The sequence below is a fragment of the Apodemus sylvaticus genome, chromosome 2 (assembly GCF_947179515.1).
Source record: "Apodemus sylvaticus chromosome 2, mApoSyl1.1, whole genome shotgun sequence".
Classification (NCBI taxonomy): domain Eukaryota; kingdom Metazoa; phylum Chordata; class Mammalia; order Rodentia; family Muridae; genus Apodemus; species Apodemus sylvaticus.
Window position 1 is genome coordinate 54,536,006 of NC_067473.1, and position 24,390 is coordinate 54,560,395.

The 24,390-nt window shown below is 39.8% G+C and overlaps 1 protein-coding gene across 2 annotated transcripts in view; it reads right to left on the reverse strand.

Moving 5' to 3' along the window:
• Positions 1-2,939: 2,939 nt before the first annotated feature.
• Tmem209 (transmembrane protein 209) overlaps positions 2,940-24,390 on the reverse strand; it is a 28,190-nt gene continuing 6,739 nt past the window's right edge. The window contains exons 6-15 of one of the 2 annotated variants that reach the window (XM_052173377.1): positions 23,732-23,933; positions 19,074-19,249; positions 18,429-18,500; positions 15,499-15,595; positions 13,619-13,744; positions 12,112-12,209; positions 10,626-10,740; positions 10,441-10,538; positions 8,279-8,352; positions 2,940-3,577 (exon numbers count right to left, since the gene is read on the reverse strand). In XM_052173377.1, the coding sequence (XP_052029337.1) occupies positions 3,523-3,577; positions 8,279-8,352; positions 10,441-10,538; positions 10,626-10,740; positions 12,112-12,209; positions 13,619-13,744; positions 15,499-15,595; positions 18,429-18,500; positions 19,074-19,249; positions 23,732-23,933 (1,113 nt within the window). In that variant the 3' untranslated portion in view covers positions 2,940-3,522. The remainder of the gene's footprint in view (positions 3,578-8,278; positions 8,353-10,440; positions 10,539-10,625; positions 10,741-12,111; positions 12,210-13,618; positions 13,745-15,498; positions 15,596-18,428; positions 18,501-19,073; positions 19,250-23,731; positions 23,934-24,390) is intronic. The other variant, XM_052173378.1, reaches the window with a different exon arrangement.

Here is a 24,390-nt window from a genome sequence, read left to right on the forward strand (position 1 = left end):
ATCTGGGACAAAGTGCTGCTCTGGCTATACCCCAGGCTGCTGGGGACAGGAAGTGGTCCTGGGGTATTGCTAAACAACTTAACACTCTCGTGTGTGCGGCAGGTGGAGCTCTGAAGCTCTCTCCCTGCGGGTGCCCTATCCATAGGTACAGGTGTCCCTGAACAGCAGTGTCCTCAGCTCAAGCTGCTCACCTGCTGTCCTGTGTGAAGATGAGCTAGCTATTCATCCATTTCCAAATCTGTTGGTAGGAAGGCTGATTGCCAAAGACACGGGTCTCATTTTCTGGAGAAAAATGCTGGCTAGCTGGCATGGTTAGGACCAGGGAGCAAGTTTAATCAGAGTGAGTCTCACGGAGGGAGGACCATGGAACCGGAGCAGTCCCAGAGACTGCAGAGGCTGAGCAGAGACAACAAGCAGAGAATGTCACAGCAGAAAGAACCAAAGATTTGGGTGCAGAAGGCCCAGCTGGGGCCAGATTGTGGAGGGCTTTAAATGTCAGGCTTAGGAATTTATCAAGGGAATGAAACAATCAAACAGGTGTTTCAGGAAGATAAATTTGAAGAGAATGTACAAGCTGAATTGGAAAATCTGGAAGCATGGCAACAATTAGAAGGCTATGAGATTAATTAGGCCGTTACAGCAGTCCTGTGTGAGTTGATAAGCGTACAAATGGGAGGAGTGGTGGCAGAAATGCAAAGGGACAGCTGCAAGGGACATTGTTAAAAAAGAATGGATGAGGTCTGCTGCCTGATTGGACTGGGGACACAGGGAACTCAAGGAATCAAAGTCGACACCACAGTTTCAAGCCTGAGCAACTGGCAGTCTAACAGGCAGAGAAAGGGATGCCAAAAGGCCTCAACGATTTCAGGAGGTGTGACTGGGGTCCCAGATGCAGAGTCTACAGACAGACAGATACCCAACTGCAGGTGTCTGACAGGTTCCTAGTAAGTAATGATGGAGCTCAGGAGAGATTTAGTGCATATTGATTAGTTTGGGGATCAGGCTGAGATGTGGTGAGTGAATCTGTGGGAACAATGTCTCACCAAGGAGACTCTGCAGTGGAGGAAAGGGCCAAGGCAGCCTTCTGGAGAAGTCCACATGGAAGTTTTCTTGCAAAGCCAAGCTGAGAAAGAACTATTCTGTACACATTTCTTTGCCATTCAAATATCAGCTTGAAGAATATATTAGTTTGAGAAAACCAAGTAACACAGCATTTCTCTCTTAGTGGAAACTAGATTATAAACACCTTCAGTATGCTTTAAAGCAAATTTGGTTTAAGTAAAGGCTGGTATTAATAAAGAAAAAGATAAATGTCACAGTGAACGCAATCCAGATTCACGGATCTGAGCCAAGCAAAGAAAAGGACCACGTGGCACACACTCAGGAGGATCATGGTATTAGTAGACACTGACTCACTTGAATACAAGAAACTGCTATACTGGGGGCTGGGGATATAGCTCCGTGGTACACTGTAAGCTGTACCTGGGATTCAGTTCCTAGTAATGAAAACAAACAAACAAACAGAACAAACAAACAAACAGAACAAAACATGATGCTATATTTGCAGCACACTTTCTGTAGAATAAATTCAAATGATTTCACCAATGTAGAATTATAATTATTTTATTACTATTTAATCTTTATGAAAGGTTATCACTATGTACCCTAGTTTGGCCTTGAACTAATAATCCTCCCACTTCAACCTCATGAGCAGCTGAAGTTCCTGGCAATATCCCACCAAGTCTGTGCCAATTCTGTTTAAATAAAAGAGAATAGTAAGTACAGCCAGCTCAAACACTCGTAAAGAAGTTGTTATAGGAACTCTGCAGCAACCTACACTAAGTACGCAGGTAAAACAACTTTACTTTGACATAGTCAAGTGTTTTTACATATATTTACTACTATGTTGTATTCTTTCACAGTTACAAATAAGAGACAAGGTTGGCAGTGTCTTATGTGCTGTTAAGATGCTGGTGCTTTTAGGACAGTCTGTGCAGTTATATACTTAAAATAGCACAACAACTGATTCCATTGCCCCTTGAATACCTCTCAAAATCACAGGTTTAAATTCTAACATGTCCTTATGTTTAGAATGTTTAAGTGATATTTTCTTTTAAGGGTAACAAGTTAACACTTATCAAGAGCAGTTAAGTGATAGTTCCATCCTTTTGGACATTAGCTTTTAAACTTAAGGTCAGCCTTCGGACCTTTTGAATAAAAAAAAAAAATGAAAACCATACAAAATGTGAGGCACACACCATCTGTTCACATTCAGGTGATAGAAATAATCTTTATAGAGACACGTCCATTAAAAATGGACTAGCTTGGCATTGGTGGTGTATACCTTTTTGATTTGTTTTGGTTTTTTTTTTTTTTTTTTTTGAGACAGGGTTTCTCGGTGTAGCCCTGGCCGTCCTGGAACTCTCACTCTGTAGACCAGGCTGGCCTCGAACTTAGAAATCTGCCTGCCTCTGCCTCCCAAGTGCTGGGATTAAAGGTGTGCGCCACCACTGCCTGGTGGTGTCCATCTTTAATGGCAGCACTCAGGAAGCAGAGGCAGGTGGATCTCTGTAGTTTGAGGACAGCCTGGTGTACAGAGTGAGTTCTATAGGACAGCCAGGACTATACAGAGAAACCATGTCTCAAAAACACCCTCCACTAAAAAAAAATGTAGCTACTAATTGCTTCATATACACACAGGATGAAAAATGGAGAGCTGATACTCTACCTATAAAGTAGAAATGGGAAGGCTATCATTGGGATCGTAATGAAGGCAGTGAGAAAAATGCCTGCTGATGATACACAGTGCCAGTGCATGCGCGCGTGCACGTGCACACACACACACACACCACACACCACACACACACCACACAGAGAGAGCTAATAAAAGCAGTGAACCGTTTTCTTGATGGCCTTAGACATTTAACGAAACCCGAAAGTTTAATTTTATCAGCTAATTTTAATGCAAGCATTGACCTTTCAAGATGCCAATATTATCAAATCTCTTTTAATATTAAAAAACCAATAGGGGGCTGGGGAGATGGCTCAGCAGGATTAATTACTACATCACTTAGAAATTAATTTCATTTCAGCTTTAGGCTGACTTGTAGAACACTGGGGAAATATAAAGATACAACAAAGAAAACTAGCAAGGTTCATTTGAGTACTTACACTACTATCCAACAATGAAAACCAGTCTCTGATGGTGAAGAATGAGGGGCAGATTCTCACTGGGGTTAAAATGGAGAGGCGCCCTTCAGCTCACCGAGTGAAGGGAAGTACACTAGTTTCCAGCCCAGGTCTGTAGTTTCCGAGTCATTCAGTGTAACACATGTAGGGTGGACTAGAAGACGCAGGCTGTTACGTTCAGGAGAAGCTTCCCCGAGCCTGTTACCTGTTCAATCTACCAAGTCTGCAAAACATGCACTGATTCAGAAGAGACGCTTACTCGAAGCTGCTTAGCTTCAACTTCTTCCAGGCCAGATAAAATGCAAGTCCAAATGTCTGCAGTTAAATGACGGACTACTCTCCAAAGATCCATAAAATGTTCACACCAGAGAGCCCAAGGTTAACTCTCCTGCAAAGAAAGGAAAACAGTTTTAGTAGGATTGCTTGCCAATGTATCTAAGGTCTGATTCTAGTAAAGTTAACAATAGGAGGGACATCTGTGTAACTGGCGAAAGCTGAGGTGACTCAGCAATACAGCCTGTCACAGCTCAGCAGGTGAGTTCAAGTAATGGCAACTACTTTAGCAACTGTGCTTAAAACCTGTATTTAGAATAAATTGGTTTATGGGGTGAAAAATTAATTTTTCAGTAGACTTAAAAAGCTACATCAAGTAAAGAGAGTTAACAAATATTTTTAGTAATACTACACAGTGCCAATTAATTTTGTTTTTCAAGACAAGTTTTCTTTGTGTGGCCCTGGCTGTCCTGGAACTTTCTCTGTAGAGCAGGCTGGCCTCCAACTCACAAAGATTCCTCCTGCCTCTGTCTCCTGAGTGCTGGGGGAAAGAATGTGTCACCACTGCCCAGCATCATTAAGTTTTCTAAATAGAGGAAACAGAGATGTTAGGCCTTGGCTTGAATAGAAATCTACTGATTATTAGGGATTTCTTGGTAAGTGTCTTAATTACTTTTCTATAGCTGCTGTAAGATACCATTACTAATGTTAGGCATGGTAGTACATGCCTTTAATTTCAGCACTCAAAAGGCAGAGGCAGGTGAATCTCTGTTTGAGGTCCACAGAGTTCCAGGATAGTCAGAGCTACACTGATAAATCCTATCTCAAAATAATGATGATGATGATAATAATAATAATAACAACAACAACAATAACAAAGATACCATGACTAGGACAGCTTATAAAAAAAAGCATTTCAAAGATTTAAGTGTCCATGAGCATGGCAGCAAGCAGTCAGTCTTAACACCAGCCTTCAACAACACATGGTCACATCTTATCCTTCCCAAACACTTCCACCAATTGGCAACCGAGAATTCAAACATATGAGTCTATGGGGGCCATTTCTGTAAGTTTGTTCATTAGTCATACATCTTTTTTTCTGTTGTTTTGTTTTTTGAGATAGGGTTTCTCTGTGTAGCCCTGGCTGTCCTGGAACTCACTCTGTAGACCAGGCTGTCCTTGAACTCAGAAATCCACCTGCCTCTGCCTCCCAAGTGCTAGGATTAAAGGCGTGCGCCACCACCTCCCGCTAGCCATACATCTTAAACTATGCCATACTGTATGTGACAGAAAGACAAATATATTCCAGAATAATATAACTATATTGACTGTAAGAAGAGAAGGGACTACAGAACCCATACCACCCAAGTCAGATACCGCAAGCCTAATCTCAAGTGTTTGAGGGCTGTTAGCTGGAACTCTTGAGGTGTAGTTGTTGGGAAATATTAACTATTCATTAATTTTGAGCCCCAGGCTTTATCTAAGGCACTTATACTCTATAAGATGGTAGGTTTTTGTTTGTTTGTTTAAGACAGGGTCTTAACTGTAGCCTGTGTTGAACTGGGGCTCACTATATATATGTGTAATTCTTAAATTCACCTTCTGAGTGTTGGGATTACAGGTATATACCACCACACCTGGCCTTAACTATCTGCTTTAAAAGCATTTTTATTTTATCTTATTTATCTTTAAAATAAAAAGATTTTATATATATATATATATATATATATATTTGTGTGTGTGTGTGTGTGTGTGTGTGTGTGTGTGGTGTGTGTGTATGTATGTATGCCACATTTGCAGGTCCTTGTGGAGGCCAGAATAGGGTGATGGATCCCCTGAAGCAGGAGTTACAGGTGGTTGTGAAGTTGCCTGGTGTAGATGCTGAGAGATGAACTTGAGTCTTCTGGAAAAACAGCAAGTGCTTTTCATTTCTAAGCCAGCTGAAAAATATTAATATTTTAAAGTATTTTTTCCTTCCTTGATTAAAAGAAATACAAGGGGAGGATAAGATGGCGGGCGCACGCACACAGACATATACAGATACACACACACACACACACACATCAACATAAATTACATGTAATTATTTATTTACCATGTAAATTACAGTTTTGGAAGTTGGGCATGGTGGCATTCACCTAGCAATTCCTAAACTCCAGAGGCAGAAGCAGGAAGATTGGGAATTCAAGGCCAGTGTGTGATGTAATATACATGGACTAAAACACCAAACAAAAATATTCCCCTGAAACATGGAAAAGCCAACACTGGGAATATAGTTCAGTAGACTCCTCAGCACCATCAAAAACTGACCAATGACTAAGTTTTCAAAAGCTAAAATCTCACCATATACTCAAAAGAATTTTCAAGCCTTGTGGTGGTGGCACACACCTTTAATCCCAGCAGGAAAAGGCAAGATGATTTCTTGAGTTCAAGGACAGCCAGGGTTACAAGAGGAAGAACTCTGTTTTGGAAAACCAAGTTAAACCAAAACAACAACAACAAAGACACCCCCCCACAAACAAACAAACAAACCCCCAGCCTTTTAGAAACACCAAATTTAAATTACTCTGTATCTAAGTGTTGTGCCCGATGCACATGTGTACTGTGTACATGCCTAGTGCCTGTGGAAGCCAGGGCAGGTGTCAGTCTCCTGGAACTAGAGTTAGGACAGTTGTGAACCACCATCAGGATACTGGGAATTGAACGAGGGACCTCTGCAAAGGCACCCTGGGCTCTTACAGCTAAGCCACCTTTAGTTCTAACAGTAATTTTGTATACTGACAATACTCTTATTGTAAATTTTATATTACTATATATATATATATATATATATATATATATATATATATATATATGCAATTAGAATGAAACCTTACTAGAAATTTTAGAAAAAATATATTCTTATTAATACTGACAAATGCCTAAGACACATCACAAAATTTAAAAGTCAGCTCAAAGAACAGTAAGTCTGGGTGCAATTCATTTTTAAAACATGGTGAAAGATACAAACCCACTCTTCCAGACAGTCTGGATTGAAAACCTGACACTGAGCACCTTGTTAGAGGTGGATAGAGCAGCTGAGTAGAAAGGTACCGTCATTTTCTAGTGTGCACTGTTATGCTACTTAAATATTTTTATTTTGAACATGCATTATTTTTGCAATTGAAAAATAATGAAAAACCTTAGATACTTTACAAAATGATTTTCCCAGGCGGTAGTGGCGCACACCTTTAATCTCAGCACTTGGGAGGCTGAGGCAGGTGGATTTCTGAATTCACGGCCAGCCTGGTCTACAGAGTGAGTTCCAGGACAGCCAGGGCTACACAGAGAAACCCTATCTCGGGGGGGGGGGGGGACCCCAAAAAAATAAAAATAAAAAAAAGTTTCCTATTTAATCTTTCTTATATTAAAAAATATGAGACTGGGCATGGTGGCAAACACTTTTAATTTTAAATCTCAGTACCTGGGAGGAAAGGGCAGGTGGACCTCCATGAGTTCAAGGCCAGCCTGGTCTACAGTGAGTCCAGGACAGCCAGGGCTACACAGAGAGACCCTACCTCAGAAGAAACAACAACAACAACAAATCAAACAAAAAACAGGGACTGGAGCGATGGCTCAGTGGTTAAGAGCACCGACTATTCTTCTAGAGGTCTTGAGTTCAAGTCCCAGCATCCACATGGTAGCTTACAACCATCCGTAATGAGATCTGAGGCCCTCTTCTGGGGTGTCTGAAGACAGCTACAGTGTTTTCATATACATATGCATTCATACACATATTCATATACATAAAACAAATAATTTAAACAACAATAACAAAACAACCAAGAACAGACAAACACATAAAAACAGAAGGGGACAAATATTTCTGTTCACAACTGTCTGCTTTCATATTTTCTACATAATAAAAGAAATTTAGGAATAGTTTGCTTTAACTCAGATAGTGCCTTGCACACACCACCTTCATATTTGCAGTAGACACCCAAAACAATATTCAGTACGTAAGCAGTGTACAACATATGTAAGCAGGTAACTTTACTTCTTTTTGTGAAATCTGACACTCATTTTGCCCTTTAGAGTGTCTCAGTTCAGACAAGTCATGTGGCACATGTGCCTGGGCTGTGATGGCAGCTCATTTGGGGACATATCTAATCTCTAACCTATGAACAGCACGTGTAAACACAATCTTTTCCTCAGAGGCTTGCCCAGCAGATTGGACCAGCTACACATGTCTTCTGCACCAGGCACTTCCCTTGACCTTTCACTGGCTTTAGGTCCTTCCTATGACAGCTGGACCTCAGAAGCTAAGTCTTCAGACCCCCACATATATATTAGCAGATTCTTCAGCTTCAGGAGTGGTCCATTTACTTCAAACAACATTTGAAATATTAAAGCAGTGAATCATCAATATGACAATACAGTAAATCTAAATTTGTAAATAATGTGAGTTTCATTACTGAATTCATAAACAACCTTAACAGACTATTTTCTTCTCAGTTAATATTATTTTGGAAAGGGTACACACTGGGTCCTTTGGAAATATAATGATGTTATGGAATGCTTTGCGTCTAAAATGGAACTCCAGGGGATGGACAAAAGCGTAAAGCCAACCTGATATCATCTAACTGACATTACCAGCAGGAAAATGGTGGTTCTGTGGCACTGATGAACTAGAACCCATCTAGAATCTGTCTACAAATCTTGTGGTGTATGTGCTACTTTGGCAGAATGTGAACACAGGAAGTCTAACTAAATTAAGTTAAAGTTATCAGGAAGTCATTACATTGAGTAGTTAACTTTAAAGTTGTTCAGTACCTACCCAAGCATTCCTGACTCTTTGGTCTTTATGATGTAAAGGAACATCAACAACGTATGAAACATATTATTTCTGCCCTAGAATCAAGACAAAAACAAAAACCTAGTAAGATTTGAACTAAAGGATTCAGTCATACACAAATGCAGATCTTATCAGTTTGCATCCCACCAGTTCAACATTTGACATAATTCAAAGTTGTATTCATGTGATACACAACACCTACACTTTGCAAACAAGTAGGGAATCCTATGGCAAGACGGGATGGACCCATGAACATGCACGGAGCTGATCATGGAGCAGGAAAGGTCGGACACTGAACACAGCTAGCTGAGAGTGGAATGATGAGGAGTGGGTGCCAGAGAAACTCAGGGACGCCCCTAACTTAAGACTACAGAGGCAGGAAATGGCTTCCTAAATGCAAGATTTTATCCAGATCTGAAATATGAACAGAAGGTTGACAGACTGCGTGGGGCAGGGTGTGGGTCTTACACATGCAGAACCAAATCACGAAGCTTTTCTGAGGCTGATGGGCCCATACACTACACATAAAACATATTCTATCTCCCAAGCACACCACTGTAACAACAGTGTTAGGATTCACATAGCTTATAGCTAGTTTTTTTTGGGGGGGGGGGCAGATTTTGGATTTGGTTTTTTTAGAGACAGGGTTTCTCCGTGTAGCCCTGGCTGTCCTCGAACTCAGAAATGCGCCTGCCTCTGCCTCCCAGAGTGCTGGGATTACAGGTGTGCACCACCACTGCCCGCCAATAGCTAGTCTTCAAAATACAGCCCAGTATGCCTTTAGTATATAAAGAATATGTTAAATGATTTTATTTGTAAGTACAGCCAGGCAATGTTTGCCAGCTCTGAAATTCAACAATGATTTTTAAGTGTTGGTCTATAAAATCCCTCTATTGATAGATCAACTTTATATGACTTTAGGTGTATAAATTTTACAAGGTAGTGTTTTTCTTTCATACAAAAAAAAAAAAAATGCCATGGGCAGTCACAGGAGCCCCTGTGGCTCAAAATACGTATGCAAGAACACAAGTACTATTAATTAAACTGGAAAGAAATGACTATCTTTGCTGGAGATAGGATGCAAAACTCCATGCATGATTGCATGATTATGTGTGTATGGAGGAGCCTGCCTGTAATCCTAGCACTCAGAAAACTGAGGAAGAACTGACCATCTGAAGCCATGAAAAGACCCTGTCCATTCCCCACCTCTGCAAATTAAAAACCAACAAAAACAAAAGGCAGTCAATGCAAAAATTTTCAGTAAAGATGCTGATTAATAAATTGCAAAGATCACCAATAAAACTTATTTACAAACAAGAATAAAACACCTGCATGGACACATGAACTGTCAGGTTAACTTCTTTTTTTTTTGGTTGGGTTTTTTTGTTTGTTTGTTTGTTTGTTTTTTTGTTTTGTTTTGTTTTTTGGATTTGGTTTTTTCGAGACAGGGTTTCTCTGTATAGCCCTGGCTGTCCTGGAACTCACTCTGTAGACCAGGCTGGCCTCGAACTCAGAAATCCGCCTGCCTCTGCCTCCCAGAGTGCTGGGATTACAGGTGTGCGCCACCACCGCCCAGCTAGGTTAACTTCTTATATAAAGTCATTTGGTCATATTTTCTAACAGCTTTGGAAATATTCTGTGCCTTAGAATTCAATTGTTAGGAATTTGGGCTAAAGAAATGATCCAAAATACAGATGGCTGTGTGTATCAAGATGGGCATTTGACAGTGCTTGCCATGGAAAAGCTCAGTCATCCCAAGAGTTCAAAAGGAGAATATAGTTGGAGAAATTATGCTATGAAGGATTTTTATGGTCACTAATATTTTTATAAAAGATTTTTAAAGATGAGAAAATTATGTTTTAAAGTTATTTATTAAAAGCAAAGTATAAGGTTATATAAATAACATGATTAAAAAGATATACAAAGAGCTGGAGATAGTAGTGCATATCTTTAATCTCAGCACTCAGGAGCCAGAAGCAAAACCAAATCAATAAATTCAATTTTAAAAAATACCATCAAAGTGCCATTGTGATGTTTCCTAGTAACATGCACTTTAGGGACAGGGTGTAGCTCAGTGGTAGAACACTTGCCCAGCATGCACGAGGTTCCAAGTTCAACCCCAAAAACTGAAAAGAAAGAAATACCTTTGGAAGATTGTAGACATGTCGCTGATAGATTAGCTCATAATGTGGAGGGTTGACAGCACTCTGATAAATACAAAATACATTTTCATTCGTAACATCTGTGAAGAAAATGTGACATGTTAAAAAACTAAATATTTAGGGAATTCCAGGCAAAAATTTCAACATGTTCTTTTAGGAGTTCGAACCTGGTTTATTTGGCGTCTGAACGAAATGCTGAGAAGTGAAGGTTTTCCCATCAGGGTACTTAGGGTGTGGAGGTAATCTGGAATCCAGGTAGGTGCAAAACACATGCATGATGATCTGAAAAGGACACAGCGATAGATCATTCAGTTAGCATGACAATCTACCGCAGTCACAAGTCTTAGAAAAGATCTGTACTTACAATTACTTTTTTAAAGATAAGAAACTTACTTAACTTACAAAACATTTAGTATGTAGAAGGCAAGCTCAGCTTATATCTCATCGATCTACTCCAGGGCTGGCATGTAGCCCAGGGCATGGAGCACTGCTCTGGCTGTGATTGCCACCACCCTCCTAAAAAATTCACTCAAGCTGGGCAGTGGTGGCACACACCTTTAATCTCAGCACTGGAGAGGCAGAGGCAGCCTGGTCTACAGAGTGTGCTCCAGGACAGCCAGAGCTACACAGAGAAACCCTGTCTTGAAAACAAACAAAAAAACCCTCTCAAAATTGACAAAATTTATCTGTCATCATATCAACTTGATCATGTAATGGAAAGTTTTAAAGAGACACATTAAAAGCTCCAATGTGGGGAAACAGGCATGGAATGGGGTGATTCAGACACCAAACTCATTTCTCCTTCATTTTATATTTTTACTACAATCCAAGAAAAGCAGACATTCCTCCTCCCATTCTCCTTTCTTTCTGTTAAAATGTAAAGTTTGCATCCATACAGTTGTCAGCAACACTAAGAAAAACTGCATACACTCAATTCTCAATTTAAGTATCAACATCAAAAGTTAATTTTCATGTAAATAGTTAATATAAAAATAACACAGCCAAGCAGTGGTGGGCGCACGCCTATGATCCCGGCACTTGGGAGGCAGAGGCGGGCAGATTTCTGAGTTCGAGGGCAGCTTGGTCTACAGAGTGAGTTCCAGGACAACCAGGGCTATACAGAAAAACCCTGTCTCAAACAAACACCCAAAAAACGAACAAGCAAAAATAAACCCGCAATTTTCTTTTTTTTTGGTTTTTTTCGAGACAGGGTTTCTCTGTGCAGCCCTGGCTACCCTGGAATAATACCCTAAAGTAATAATCCTACATAAGAAAGAATGTGTCATAATATTCTTTGCTACATTACGTATCACATAAAAACAAACTCTTTGTCACTACCACTTCATCAATCTTTTAGGTCCAATAAAGAACAATTAAACAATGTTGCATAATAATGAAAAACTGCTTAAATATCATACAAGCGAAAAGGGGAGCAGCATAGTCTTCCTGACACAGTGCTCCTGCAGGTGTGCTGAGTACCTGAGTCAGAGAGCAGCACCATTTAAGGGAGCACACCGTCTGTACAGCGCTGGACAAGAGGCTATCTAACCATTCCCTTCTTACTTCCTAAATTCTTTCTAATACTTCATAATGGGAAAACAAGACCATATAAATATAATAACAAATTTATCAGGCTAAATATTAAGGCCTTACAGCAGAATCAGTGGGCAGGTCTGTATCCCACTTGCGTCCTTTGAAGTCTCCACCTCTGTTCCATCGGAATGAACTCATACAACCACCCTGAGAAAGTTCTGTGTAAGAAAAGTAAAAATTAAAATGCTATAGACAAAACGCAACAAACAAACAAGAAAAGAAAGCCAGAATATTGCAGTAAGGAAAATATTCTGTTGGAAAACCTTACCAGAATACTAAAAAAAGAGATAGAAAGGAAGAAAAGAAGGAAGAAAGGATAAAGAGGAAAACTGTAACTTAAACATTAATTTATCATAATACATGATAGTATTTGAACCCTGATTCAAACAAACAACATTTAAAACAAGATTATATATTTCATAAGATGGTAGGATATTTAAAACAACAAAGACTGACCATTTCATAAAATAAGGGAACATTACAAATGTGAGGTATGATAGCTGACTATGCTAACAGCATGTGAACTTTGTATAAAGCTTTGTTTTACAAATATATTAAGAAAACATTACAGATGAACTAATTTAACAACTGAAAGACCATCCAACAAAGGAGCTTCACAAAATGGCTTGGCTCTGATGACAGGGACATGTAGGACTTGCTTCCAATGAAACAGGCAGAAAGCAGCCTGGGAATGACAGGTGGGGGAGGTCCGAGACAGACATGTTCTCAACTCTCAACTCTGACGCAAAGGTTGTGGGTTTTTTTTTTTTTTTTTTTTTTGAGGTGGGGGCACTGAACAGGCAAACTAGGCACATGCTCTATCCCTGAGTTCCAAAGTGTTGTGTGCTTGCTTGAAGTTCTCTTATGTGACAAGTTTCTACAAAGTTATAAAAGACCACTTATTCTTAAAACTGAATCCATAACAGGCTGCAATACTTACTATGTAAAAATGTATGAAAAATTTGAATACTAAAATACTATTTTAAAAATCTGCTTTAACAAAGAAACATTTTACAGTCTATCCAAATGAACAATAACTCTAATTTTATGAATTGTTCTGAGTATAACAGTATACTGAAGAGAGTATATGGGCCGGCTCAAGAGGTTGATCTTCCTGATTCCAGGTCAATCTCCTCAGATCACATCTCCCCCCAAATTCTAAGCATATAACAGAAACCACAAATTAAATAGAAATTACGAAAATTACAAGAATCATATTAGCATACTGATTTTACAAAGAGTATTACAGTGGCACTCAGTTCTTAGTAGTGTTAAGAGTAGAAAATGAGTCTAGCCTATTAAACTCATTTAAATTTCTTACACAGAATAAAATAATGAAAATCTTCAAGGATACTCTTTTGACAGTTTTTAGTGTGTCAACTAGAGGACTGACAAGTTGTTCAAGTATAAGCCTTAATTAACCCATACTTAAATATATACTTATAAAATATAAGACCATAATTACATTTTTACTTTTTTCAAAATATGTTTTTCCTTGTTATCTTTCATTTACAAAAATCCTAATGTTGCAAAAGAGCTTTCATTTTTCCTCTTCAAATCAAGTTACCTTTGATTCTTTCAGACAAGTACTCCTGATTTGGTGTTAGGTCTAAATACTGCACAATTGCATTCAGAGTTGGAATGAGAGGAGCTTTGACCAGGGCGGCCTGTTTCAAGCTGGTAACACTTGCCTCTGTAAAACACAAAGAGCACAGATTACTCATCATGGACTCTGATGAACTTTCCAGTTTTCCTTGCCTGTTTTCAGAGAGCTGCTCCTCACCGCCTTCAGGATCTTATACAAGTCTGCAGTGTCTGCCCGAACACCCCAGCTCAGGTTTCACCGGCCAAGCACAAAGAGAAGAAACTATTCCTACACTTTTTTTTTCTGTCCTAGCACTAATTATTTTCTTGCACCATTCCTGTTTATCTCATTTATTAGAAAGAAAGCTCAACAGAAACAGGGACTTTAGTCATTTTTCTGCAGTGTTATACCCCAGCAATGCTAAAAAAAATAGCACCCAGATTATTGCAGGTACCCAATATTGTTGAAAGAATAAAGGAAAGCAATAATTGATATTTTAAAAATAAGTTTTATAATTTAAAGATGTAGTTTAATTTTGTGTATGGATACCTTGCCTGCATGCCTATCTGTGTACCACTATGTGCCTGGTGCCTGTGGAGGTCAGAGGATGATACCAGATCTTCTGGAACTAGAGTCACATTTGGTTGTAAGCTGCTGTGTAGGTATAGGCATTCAGCCTGAGTCCGCTGAAGGAGCAGCCAGTGCTTAACCACTAGGCCACCTTTGTAGCCCCTGGGTTTTGTTTCTTTGTTTTATTACTTTTAGCCATGTATTTCTGTGTATCTGTAATGTTCACATGAGTGCAGGTGACCATGGACACCAAAGGTGTCCATTCTCCCAGAGATGGATTTGCAGGTAGTTGGTGAATGTAGGGAATTAACTCAAGTACCTTGCCAGAGCACTAAGTGATATTAGTTACTGAGCCATCTTTCCAAACCATAAATAACTTTCAGTATATAGTTTACATCATTTCATGTAAGGTGGCTAGATTTTCCCACTTTCTCTTAAGACACACACACACACACACACACACACACACACACACACACACACACACACCTTTAGAAAAAGACACCCAAACTCATGTTGGCAAAACTAATATATAGAAATATGTAGAAAATTCTACAGGTATAAAAGATATACCACAGCTATCAAAATAAACTGTATTAAAAGTTACCCACTGTACCAGGGAAGTAGATTTATGATAGTGATTTCCTTTAGAGTATGAAAGATAATCATGCAAAAAATTTAAGAAGAGAAAACCCTAAGACCAAGCACATAAGCAGCCCCTGGTGCTAGAAGGGATGATTCCTAGAATTTAGAAGCAAGAGCATGAACAGGCATAAGCTTTTTGAAGGGAATGTATACTGAAAACCTTATTCACAGAAACATTATTTATAGGAAATAATCCAAACTGGTGAATGGGTAAATAAAATGTATAAGATTCATTTTGAGTATTAGTTGGTCATAAAAAGAAATAAAGCACTTGGATGAAACTTAAAAACATATGCTAAGTGAAAGAAATCAGTCACAAGGGACTGCAAATGGAGTGACCATCACTAACATACAATAGCACCAACAGGCCTGTCTGCAGAGAGAGACAGATACAAACTGCGACTTGCATGAGGCTGGGGACAGTATAGAAAGGAGAGTGACAGCTAAAGGGTGTGGGGTGATGACATGCTCTAAAATTAGCTATGCTGATGGTTCAAGCACACCTTTGGACTGTCCACTTTCAAATACAGTGGCTACATTTGAAACACCTGAAGACAACAAAGGATGTTCAACAGCCCATTACAAGATGCTTTCCATCGAACTGTTCTATTAAAAGTAACTCCCACACAGGGTTCTGCTTCACATACCTCCTATTTGTAGCTCTGGACAGCCCATCCGTCTCATCTGGGTGCTGACAGACTCAATCTCTTGCACAAGTGGCACTAATATTGTCTCACTGATCCACTAGGGAGGAATGAAGAATGGCTTTTGTAGTTATCATCCTAAAGTATTTCTCAAGTCATTCTTTCCTTCTTTCAGGTAACTTTGTCTTACTTTTGACCAGCTGAGTCATGAACCCCAGTGAAGGAGAATGCAGGCAGCAGTGTGAGGCCCAGCCCAGCCGTGCCGCTGAGCACATCAGCATACATTCTTACATCACAGTTGCTTTTTGTTTATAGACAGGGTTTCTCTGTGTAGCCCTGGCTGTCCTGGAACTGGTAGACCAGGCTGGCCTCGAACTCAGAAATCCGCCTGCCTCTGCCTCCCAAGTGCTGGGATTAAAGGTATGAGCAACTACTGTCTAGCCATATGCTGGGCATATGCTTCTTATTTGAAGAAAATGTTAAATTTTCAGCTAGACGTTTTATTTTTTTTCCCCAAAATTTCATTTTTCAAGATGGGCATAGTGGCTCATGACTATAATCTGGGTATTTGGGAGATAGAGGCAGGAAGACTATCACAAGTCTGTGGTCAGCTGGTCTATACACCAAGTATCATGTCAGTTGGAGCTACATTGTAAGGCCCTGCCTCCAAACAAAACACTTTCTATAATTGTTACTCTTAGCTGAAAGGAAACATAATCTTAGGTCTACATGTACTCAGTATTACCATACCACTTGTGCTGGTTTATAATCAATAAAGCAGTTTTTAAACTAAGGTAACTCATTAACTCACTATAGGCTTGTCCATGTTCTCACTGTAGATAGACAGATTTACTTAAAACCAGTTTGTAAATATTACAGTATTACCTTTAAAGATTAGGAATTTCAAATTTCCTCTTCCATGGCTAGTATCAAACTAATTTGAGGGTGTGAAGAGAATCTCTGCTATGTGTTTTACTGTTCTGTGTTTGTAGTGGCTTTGACCACTACCTCTGTTCCTAAGCGTCTGTTAAACTTGAAAGGATGAAAAAAATGTTTCAGATGAAATACTAACCCACAATTACCTATAAAAGTTTGAATGAAAAAGAAAAAAAAAAAAAGCTTTGAAAACTGAAAGCTCTTTTTTTTTTTTTTTTTTTGGTATTTTCGAGACAGGGTTTCTCTGTATAGCCCTGGGTATCCTAGAACTCACTCTGTAGACCAGGATGGCCTCAAACTTAGAAATCCACCTGCTTCTGCCTCCCAGAGTGCTGGGATTACAGGCGTGTGCCACCACTGCCTGGCCCGAAAGCTCTTTTTTTTTTTTTTGGATTTGTTTTTTTCGAGACAGGGTTTCTCTGTGTAGCCCTGGCAGTCCTGGAACTCACTCTGTAGACCAGGCTGGCCTCGAACTCGGAAATCCGCCTGCCTCTGCCTCCCAGAGTGCTGGGATTACAGGTGTGCGCCACCACTGCTCGGCCCGAAAGCTCTTTTTAAAAATAGTATTTTATTTTTAATTTTGTGTTAGTGTACACATGCACATGTGAGTACAGGTCATCACATAAGCCAGAGGCACTAGAACCCCCTGGGCTGCAGTTCCAGGTGACTGTTCTGCCTGACACGGGTTCTGAGACACACTCAGGTCCTATAGGTCTACAGGAGCATCCGAGCAAGCTCACAGCTGCTGACCCATTTCTCTGGCCCCTGAAAGCCTGGTAAGAGCTAACAGCTCTTATCTTTTTTTTTTTTTTTTTTTTTTGGTTTTTTCGAGACAGGGTTTCTCTGTGTAGCCCTGGCTGTCCTGGAACTCACTCTGTAGACCAGGCTGGCCTCGAACTCAGAAATCCGCCTGCCTCTGCCTCCCAAGTGCTGGGATCACAGGTGTGCACCACCACCGCCCGGCACATCTCTTATCTTAAATGCTACCATGTCAGGCTTGCTTATAATTGCAAGCGTGACAATGTGCAGTTCCAAAGACACCCTGTCACTTACTTTCTTCTGTCACATGCAAACAACCTGCCAGCTACTCTTTGACTAGTTTAAAAAAAGAGATACAAGCCAGGCGGTGGTGGCACATGCCTATAATCCCAGCACTCTGGGAGGCAGAGGCAGGCGGATTTCTGAGTTCAAGGCCAACCTGGTCTACAGAGTGAGTTCCAGGACAGCCAGGACTACACAGAGAAACCCTGTCTCTAAAAAAAAAACCAAATCAAAAAAAAAAAAAAAAAAAAAAAAAAAAAAAAAAAAAAAACAAACCACCACCACCAACAACAACAAAAAAACCAAACAAACCAACAAAAAAATAAAACAAAAAATCTTGAAATAATGGCCCAGATTATAGCCCAAGTTGGTCTTGAACTCTCACATTTTGTCCCAGTCTTCTTAGTCTGTATTTTAGGCAGGTTACCCTTCCTTCCTGATATCTTAAAGTATACTAATGGAACACATTTGTTCTAAGCCATGGAGGGGAACTTGGGACTCATGGGCACCATGATGAGTGAGAGAAGCAGCAGACTAAGAACCTGAGAACCTACCATCTGTGTGGAAGAGCTGACACAGACAATAAGAAGACTCTTTTCTAGGAGACAGAGAAACTGCACAGAAACTCTTTGAATGTTTGACTCTACTTAGTGTCAAACATTCAAGTGTTTTCTGATGACCATCTTCTTGTCTCCCTGACTGGCACAAGACACAACTTAACATTTTGTTTTTTAAAATTTACATATTTTTACTTTGTATGTGGGTGAGTGACTGTATGTATGTATGTATGTATGTATGTATGTATGTATGTATGTATGTACGTACGTCTGCCAGTATGTACTGTATGTGTGTCTAGTTGTCAGTTACCATGTGGTCGCTGGGAATTGAACCCAGATCCTCTGGAAGAGCAGCCAGTGCTCTCAGCCGCTGGGTCATCTCTCCGCCCTACAACTTACATTTCTAAACTTGGCTGTCCATGAATCCATGTGATCAAGAAGCTGTCTGTTCATAGTCACTCTTGCCCAGACCTGTTTAAGAAACAAAACCAAACCAAAACAAAAAACCCTTCAGAAATACTAATACTCATTTAATTAGCATTTAGTAAATGTTTTTTATTACTAACTCATGGATGTTGTTTTTGAACAAATATATCTTTAAAAGTTCTTTATGTTGGTTCTTTATGGTTTGTGTGTTGTTTTGCTTTTAAGTACAAAGTAAAAATATAAAACCCTATATGATATTAAATGAATGAAGTACAGATTCCCAAATGTATTTAAATATAACAGTTTAGCACGTGTTAAGTACAGTAGATATTTGAGACTTTATTATTGTTATTTTGGTGTAGTGAGTGATTAAGCATAGTGCCTTGTGTATGCTGCACAGGTGAGTGCTCTACCACTGAGGTACATGCCCAGCCTTTGAGAGCCCTTTTTCTATGATCGTGGCATGGTATTTTTAGGCAGGGTAGTTTAATTAGCTATATATCATATAGTGTAAACATTTCAAGCAAAAGCTAGTCCACTATGAATGCCAAATGTTTCTAACCATTAAAAGACTAGCAAGATGAAAGTCATCATGTATTATTTTTATTTTCCCGTTACCTCTTCTGCAGCTTGCTTAGAAATGAGATCAGCTTCGTCTTTGTTAGCGCATGGGGCCTGTGATCTACAGGCAAGCTGATACTGAAACTTCTTTAAGGTTTGTGCATAATCCCCTACTGAGCGACTGTAATTCCAGAAGGTAGGGCTGGTAGAAGGAGAGGTGGAATCTGGGCTCCCTGAAATTGAATTGAGACCATTTTAGTCTTACAGGAATTCTTTTTTTTTGTTAGTTTGCTTTTTTTGAGACAGGGTTTCTCTGTATGTTTCAGCCCTGGCTGTCCTGAAACTCACTCTGTAGACCAGGCTGGCCTCAAACTTAGAAATCCGCCTGCCTCTGCCTCCCAAGTGCTGGGATAAAAGGCGTACGCCACCACCGCCCGGCCACAGTAATTCTTTATGTGTCAGTAATAACTCAGAGATGCTCGATACCTAGGGACTAGGCAACCCTGACAATACAGGGAATCAGAAGACAACCACCCAACTGTATTCTAGGAATTAGAAGAACCCCCCAACTATACTCAGTCAGAACACACAAACCCCTGCCCTCTTCACACACTGTACTCAAGGAGTCAGACGATAAAACCTAAAAGTATCTCCCCTGGCCTCAATATTGTCTTCTCTTTGGAGATCATTGGTTCCTTGTGTTAAAAATTATCAAGAACATATTCTGAGCAGTAACTTAAGAGGCTCAAGAAGTACGAATGTTGGAGTGTCTATTTTTGTTGTAAAATTAAACTTGTTTCTGTTTTATTACTTTTACTAATTCAGGGAAAAACAAATGTTTGGAAGTCCCTCTGAATGGAGCACCAGCAGCAGCTCTGTTAAAAAGCCTTTCAACTTAAGGCTATACAAATTGAATTTTACATGGTACCCAGTAGTAATTCCTGTGTTGATGAGAACCTCCTGTGGAAACATAAGACAGTGATGTCTGGGAGCCCAGGCCCATCAGCACCCCCACTTCAAGTCTTCTGGCACTTGAGGACTAGTCAGTCTATGCTCCCAAAGGGAAGAAGAGCGCTTTTGGGGAGAGGATGCGTTTTCTTCTACCAGCATGTAGCATGGCTAAACAAACGAGTTCTCAATAATGAGTATACACATGAAGAGCGTATTCTTACAGAAATTGAGAAACAAAGTCTCCATCCAGCCTGCTCAGAATAGACAAAACTCTGCTAAAACTGAGAATCATGCAAACTACTAGCAAATGAGACTCCAATGTAAAAATCAACACTACAAAGGTTTAGGTATTTAGTGTCCAAGAATTACAGATAATTGAGCTGTTGGGCCAACTTTGAGAAAGTGGGCTTAGCATCATTGACATAGGGAAAAAAAGGATTGAAAAAAAATCTTAAAAAAAAAAAATCAAGCAGATTTGAGAAAAGTTATACTTTGGAGTCCAAAGAAACTAAAAACAACTGAGTTAAACGATAACAAGGTTGTTCTTTTCAGAAGACTGCCAGATCACTAAACATGGAAGAGCCCACAAGGAGGTCTCTCTTTGCAACCATCTTTGCATTAGTGCATTTGGGCAAGCTGCCTGGTAGATTACTGCAAGCTGGAAGCAGGAAATCAAAGGAAACTACTACAGAGGGAGCTGCCTGCAATCATGGTGACCACGTGATACAATTCCCTCTCACCAGACCCATGCATCTCCTAAGCTATGTACAGAGACATACAACTAAGCTACCAGAAAACACCTGGACTTCATGTTGACAAAACAACTGGACAGATCCAATTTCCCCAATAGCCTGATCTCTTTAAAATAAACACGTCTCTCACACACACATTCTAGGTTAAAGAAGGCAGAAGAAATGCAACCAAATGGAGCAACCTGTATCAGTAAAAGAAGTAAGTTCTAAAGGTCATCACTGGGTCAACTGCAATGATAATGTGTATGAGTTACAGTGGTATTGCAATTAAAAATTTCATTTTGAAGTTATAAAGGGAAATGTCCTGTTCTCAAGGGACACGTGAAATATCGAGAGATGAAGTCTCACAAAGGCTATACCTTGTTTTTAAATGACTCATGTGAATGAGTGTGTAGCTTCTCCTGGAGAACTGAGTTGTGAATACAGAATTGCAATTATCTATATGAATTATTTGCTAGCTGGATGTTTTAAGATCCTAAAATATGATACATAAGTAATAACAGCACACACAGTACTCAGAAACTAACTTCTAAATACCATTTTCCTATTTTAAAAACCAAACCAAAGCAAACCCAGTCTCAGGAACATCAGAGAGACTCCAGAGATAGCTAGGGAGAGGACAGGATGAAGTATACTATTTTGTGTACCTAGAAAGTGAGGGAGTGGGACCAAAATAACAGGCAAAAATGGGAAAGGTGGGGCACAGGTGGATAAGACAATGTTCAAAGAAAGATACCAAACATACAGAAACCATTTTCTTTCTTTCTTTCTTTCTTTCTTTCTTTCTTTCTTTCTTTCTTTCTTTCTTTCCTTCTCTCTCTCTCTCTCTCTCTCTCTCTCTCTCTCTCTCTCTCTCTCTCTCTCTCTCTTTCAAGACAGGCTCTCATCTTGTAGCCCTAAGCGGCCTTTTTTTGTTGGTTTTTTTTTTGTTTTTTGTTTTTTTTTTTTGTTTTGTTTTGTTTTGAGACAGGGTTTCTGACAGGGTTTCTCTGTGTAGCCCTGGCTGTCCTGGAGCTTACTCTGCAGACCAGGCTGGCCTCAAACTCAGAAATCTGCCTGCCTCTGCCCCCAGAGTGCTGGGATTACAGGCGTGGGCCACCACCGCCTGGTTAACCCTAAACTGTCTTGAACTCACTATCTAGACCAGGCTGGCCTATAACCCACAGAGACTTGCATGCCTCTACCTCTGGAGTACCAAGATTAAAGGCATGTGCTATTAATCCATTGAAGCTGAGGTAAGTGGATCCCTGGGGCAGCTGTCCTGCCAGCTTAATGCAACTGTCAGTTTCAGGTCAATGTCCCATGTCAAAAACCACAACGTGAACAGCACCCAAGGAAGGACACTTAAGGTTATCATATGAACACATGTACAGTGAGCATATGTACACACACAAATCCCTACACACAAATGTATGGGGGGAATACAGATGGAATGATACAATTACAAAGTCCAAAAAAAGGAGACAGGTTTATAATTCTAGCACTCAGGAGACTGAGTCAGGAACCATAAGTTTGAAGATTGCTTGAGTGACATAATAGATTCCAAGCCAGCTTGAGTTTAAAAGCATGACTCTGTCTTAAAAACACAAAAAGTAAAAAAAAATCCCCATGAGAACACAGCAATAATTTTGAAAAGAATTTTAAATTAATGTTAAAAGCAGCATTAAAATTTATAATAGGATATTTACATAGCCTGAGAGTAGGTTTGCAAAAAACATTATTAATTTATGCAGAATATTTAAATCACCTAAAGCTTACAAACACAGCAGAGCAGCTGAACATATAGAAATAGGCAAAGACAGAGAGAGCAGAACTTAAAGTCCATGCTCTTATCAATGTGTCAGGACCATTTACACAAAAGTGGCCACAGAGCCTCCGAGCAAGCCTTCCCCATAGAGGAAAAGAAGGAGCCCCAAACATTAATAGATATAGATCAGAATCTCCAACCACAGCACAATTAACTTAGGAGGAAATAAAGATAACTAGGTCTTGTCAGGCTTGACAATGAAAAGCAACAGCAATAACACTTACAAACATCGATAACAATACTTCTAAATGTGAAAGAAAAGATAAAAAGGAAATGAAAAATATCTGAAAATCATAAAAGATATGTACTAGTTGTTCTTTGAGCTACTCTATAATTTTCAGTACACTTCAAATATTTCAAAGTTTCAAAACAGAAGAAAGTAACAAGATAATATTGATTTGTTTCCTTGACATTTGTGGCACTTGCAGGCAGAATTAAATTAAAAACCCCTAGAGAGATTTCAAGCGACACAAAGAGCCATGCTCCAATAACTTGGCTTTCTCACCACGGCCACGCTCTGGCACCTAATGTGCTTTCTGTGGAAGTTTCCTGGGGGGGAAAATCATTACTCAGTTCAATAACCTAATTTGGTTTCAAATAATTGACTTTGTAATAATCAAATCCACCTCAAATAGATTAAGACTTGCTAACACTGTTTCCCTAGGTAAACTATATGCTTTAAGGAATTATTAAGAGACAAATTTTATAATGTTATTAAAAAACAAAGCCACCCCCCCACCCCCCAAACCAGTAGCACTTTTAGGGGCAATAATGATTTTTCCAATCCTGCCTTGCACATCAGTCTTCCAAAAAGACTAGTAAAGAGCTATCGTTTGAAAAACTTGATACACACTGCATCAAAACATACCCAGCCACAATTTGGGGGCATGCTATCTCATATGAAAGGGCTTTTACATTTTCAGCAGAGAAAGACTTAAGATTGCTCAGATCATGCTGGGCAGTGGTGGCACCCACCACTTGGGAGGCAGAGGCAGGTGGATTTCTGAGTTCGAGGCCAGCCTGGTCTACAGAGTGAGTTCCAGGACAGCCAGGGCTACACAGAGAAACCCTGTCTCAAAAACCAAAAAAGATTGCGCAGGTTAGCTATGTTTAACCTCCTAAGTTTAACAGTTAATCTAGTATTAGTTTATGGACTATAAGTAACAACCAAAATATGTATATCATATGTAAATAAAATATGTTACCCAGCTTCACTCTATGTTGTTTTTCTTCCTCACTTCTAAGGAACGTGTCCAAAGTTCTCAGGTCTGTCATGTAGTCTTCTTTGTCGGTGGGTGAGTTATAGACTGTGGGTGGAGACCGGTAGCGAGCTCTTAATCCGCTGCTCTCCACTGGGCCCACGGTGGTAGGGTATGGAGAAGATGGTGACAGGCTAAAGCTCGCCAGCTACACAAAAGCAAAGAATGGGATTTTACTTTAAGTTCACATGCAAATATTTTTATTTTCTTAAAATTTATTTATTTATTTTATGTATATAGGAGTACACTGTTGCTGTCTTTAGACACACCAGAAGAGTGCATTGGATCCCATTACAGATGGTTGTGAGCCACCATGTGGTTGCTGGGAATTGAACTCAGGACCTCTGGAAGAGCAGTCGGTGCTCTAAACACTGAGCCATCTCTTCACGTAAGCTATCTTTGAAATCCTGGCACGCAGAAGCTGGAGGCAAGAGAGTTAATTTCAAGACCAGCTTCTGCTACCTGGGCAATGTGAGGCCAGCCTGGCTACACAAGACCCTACCTATCTAAAAAACAAGTTAAAAAAAAAAAAATCAACAGCGTCCATCTAGATGGGTTAGCAGGTACCGGTGCTTGCCATTCACAGACACAAGCCTGACAACCTA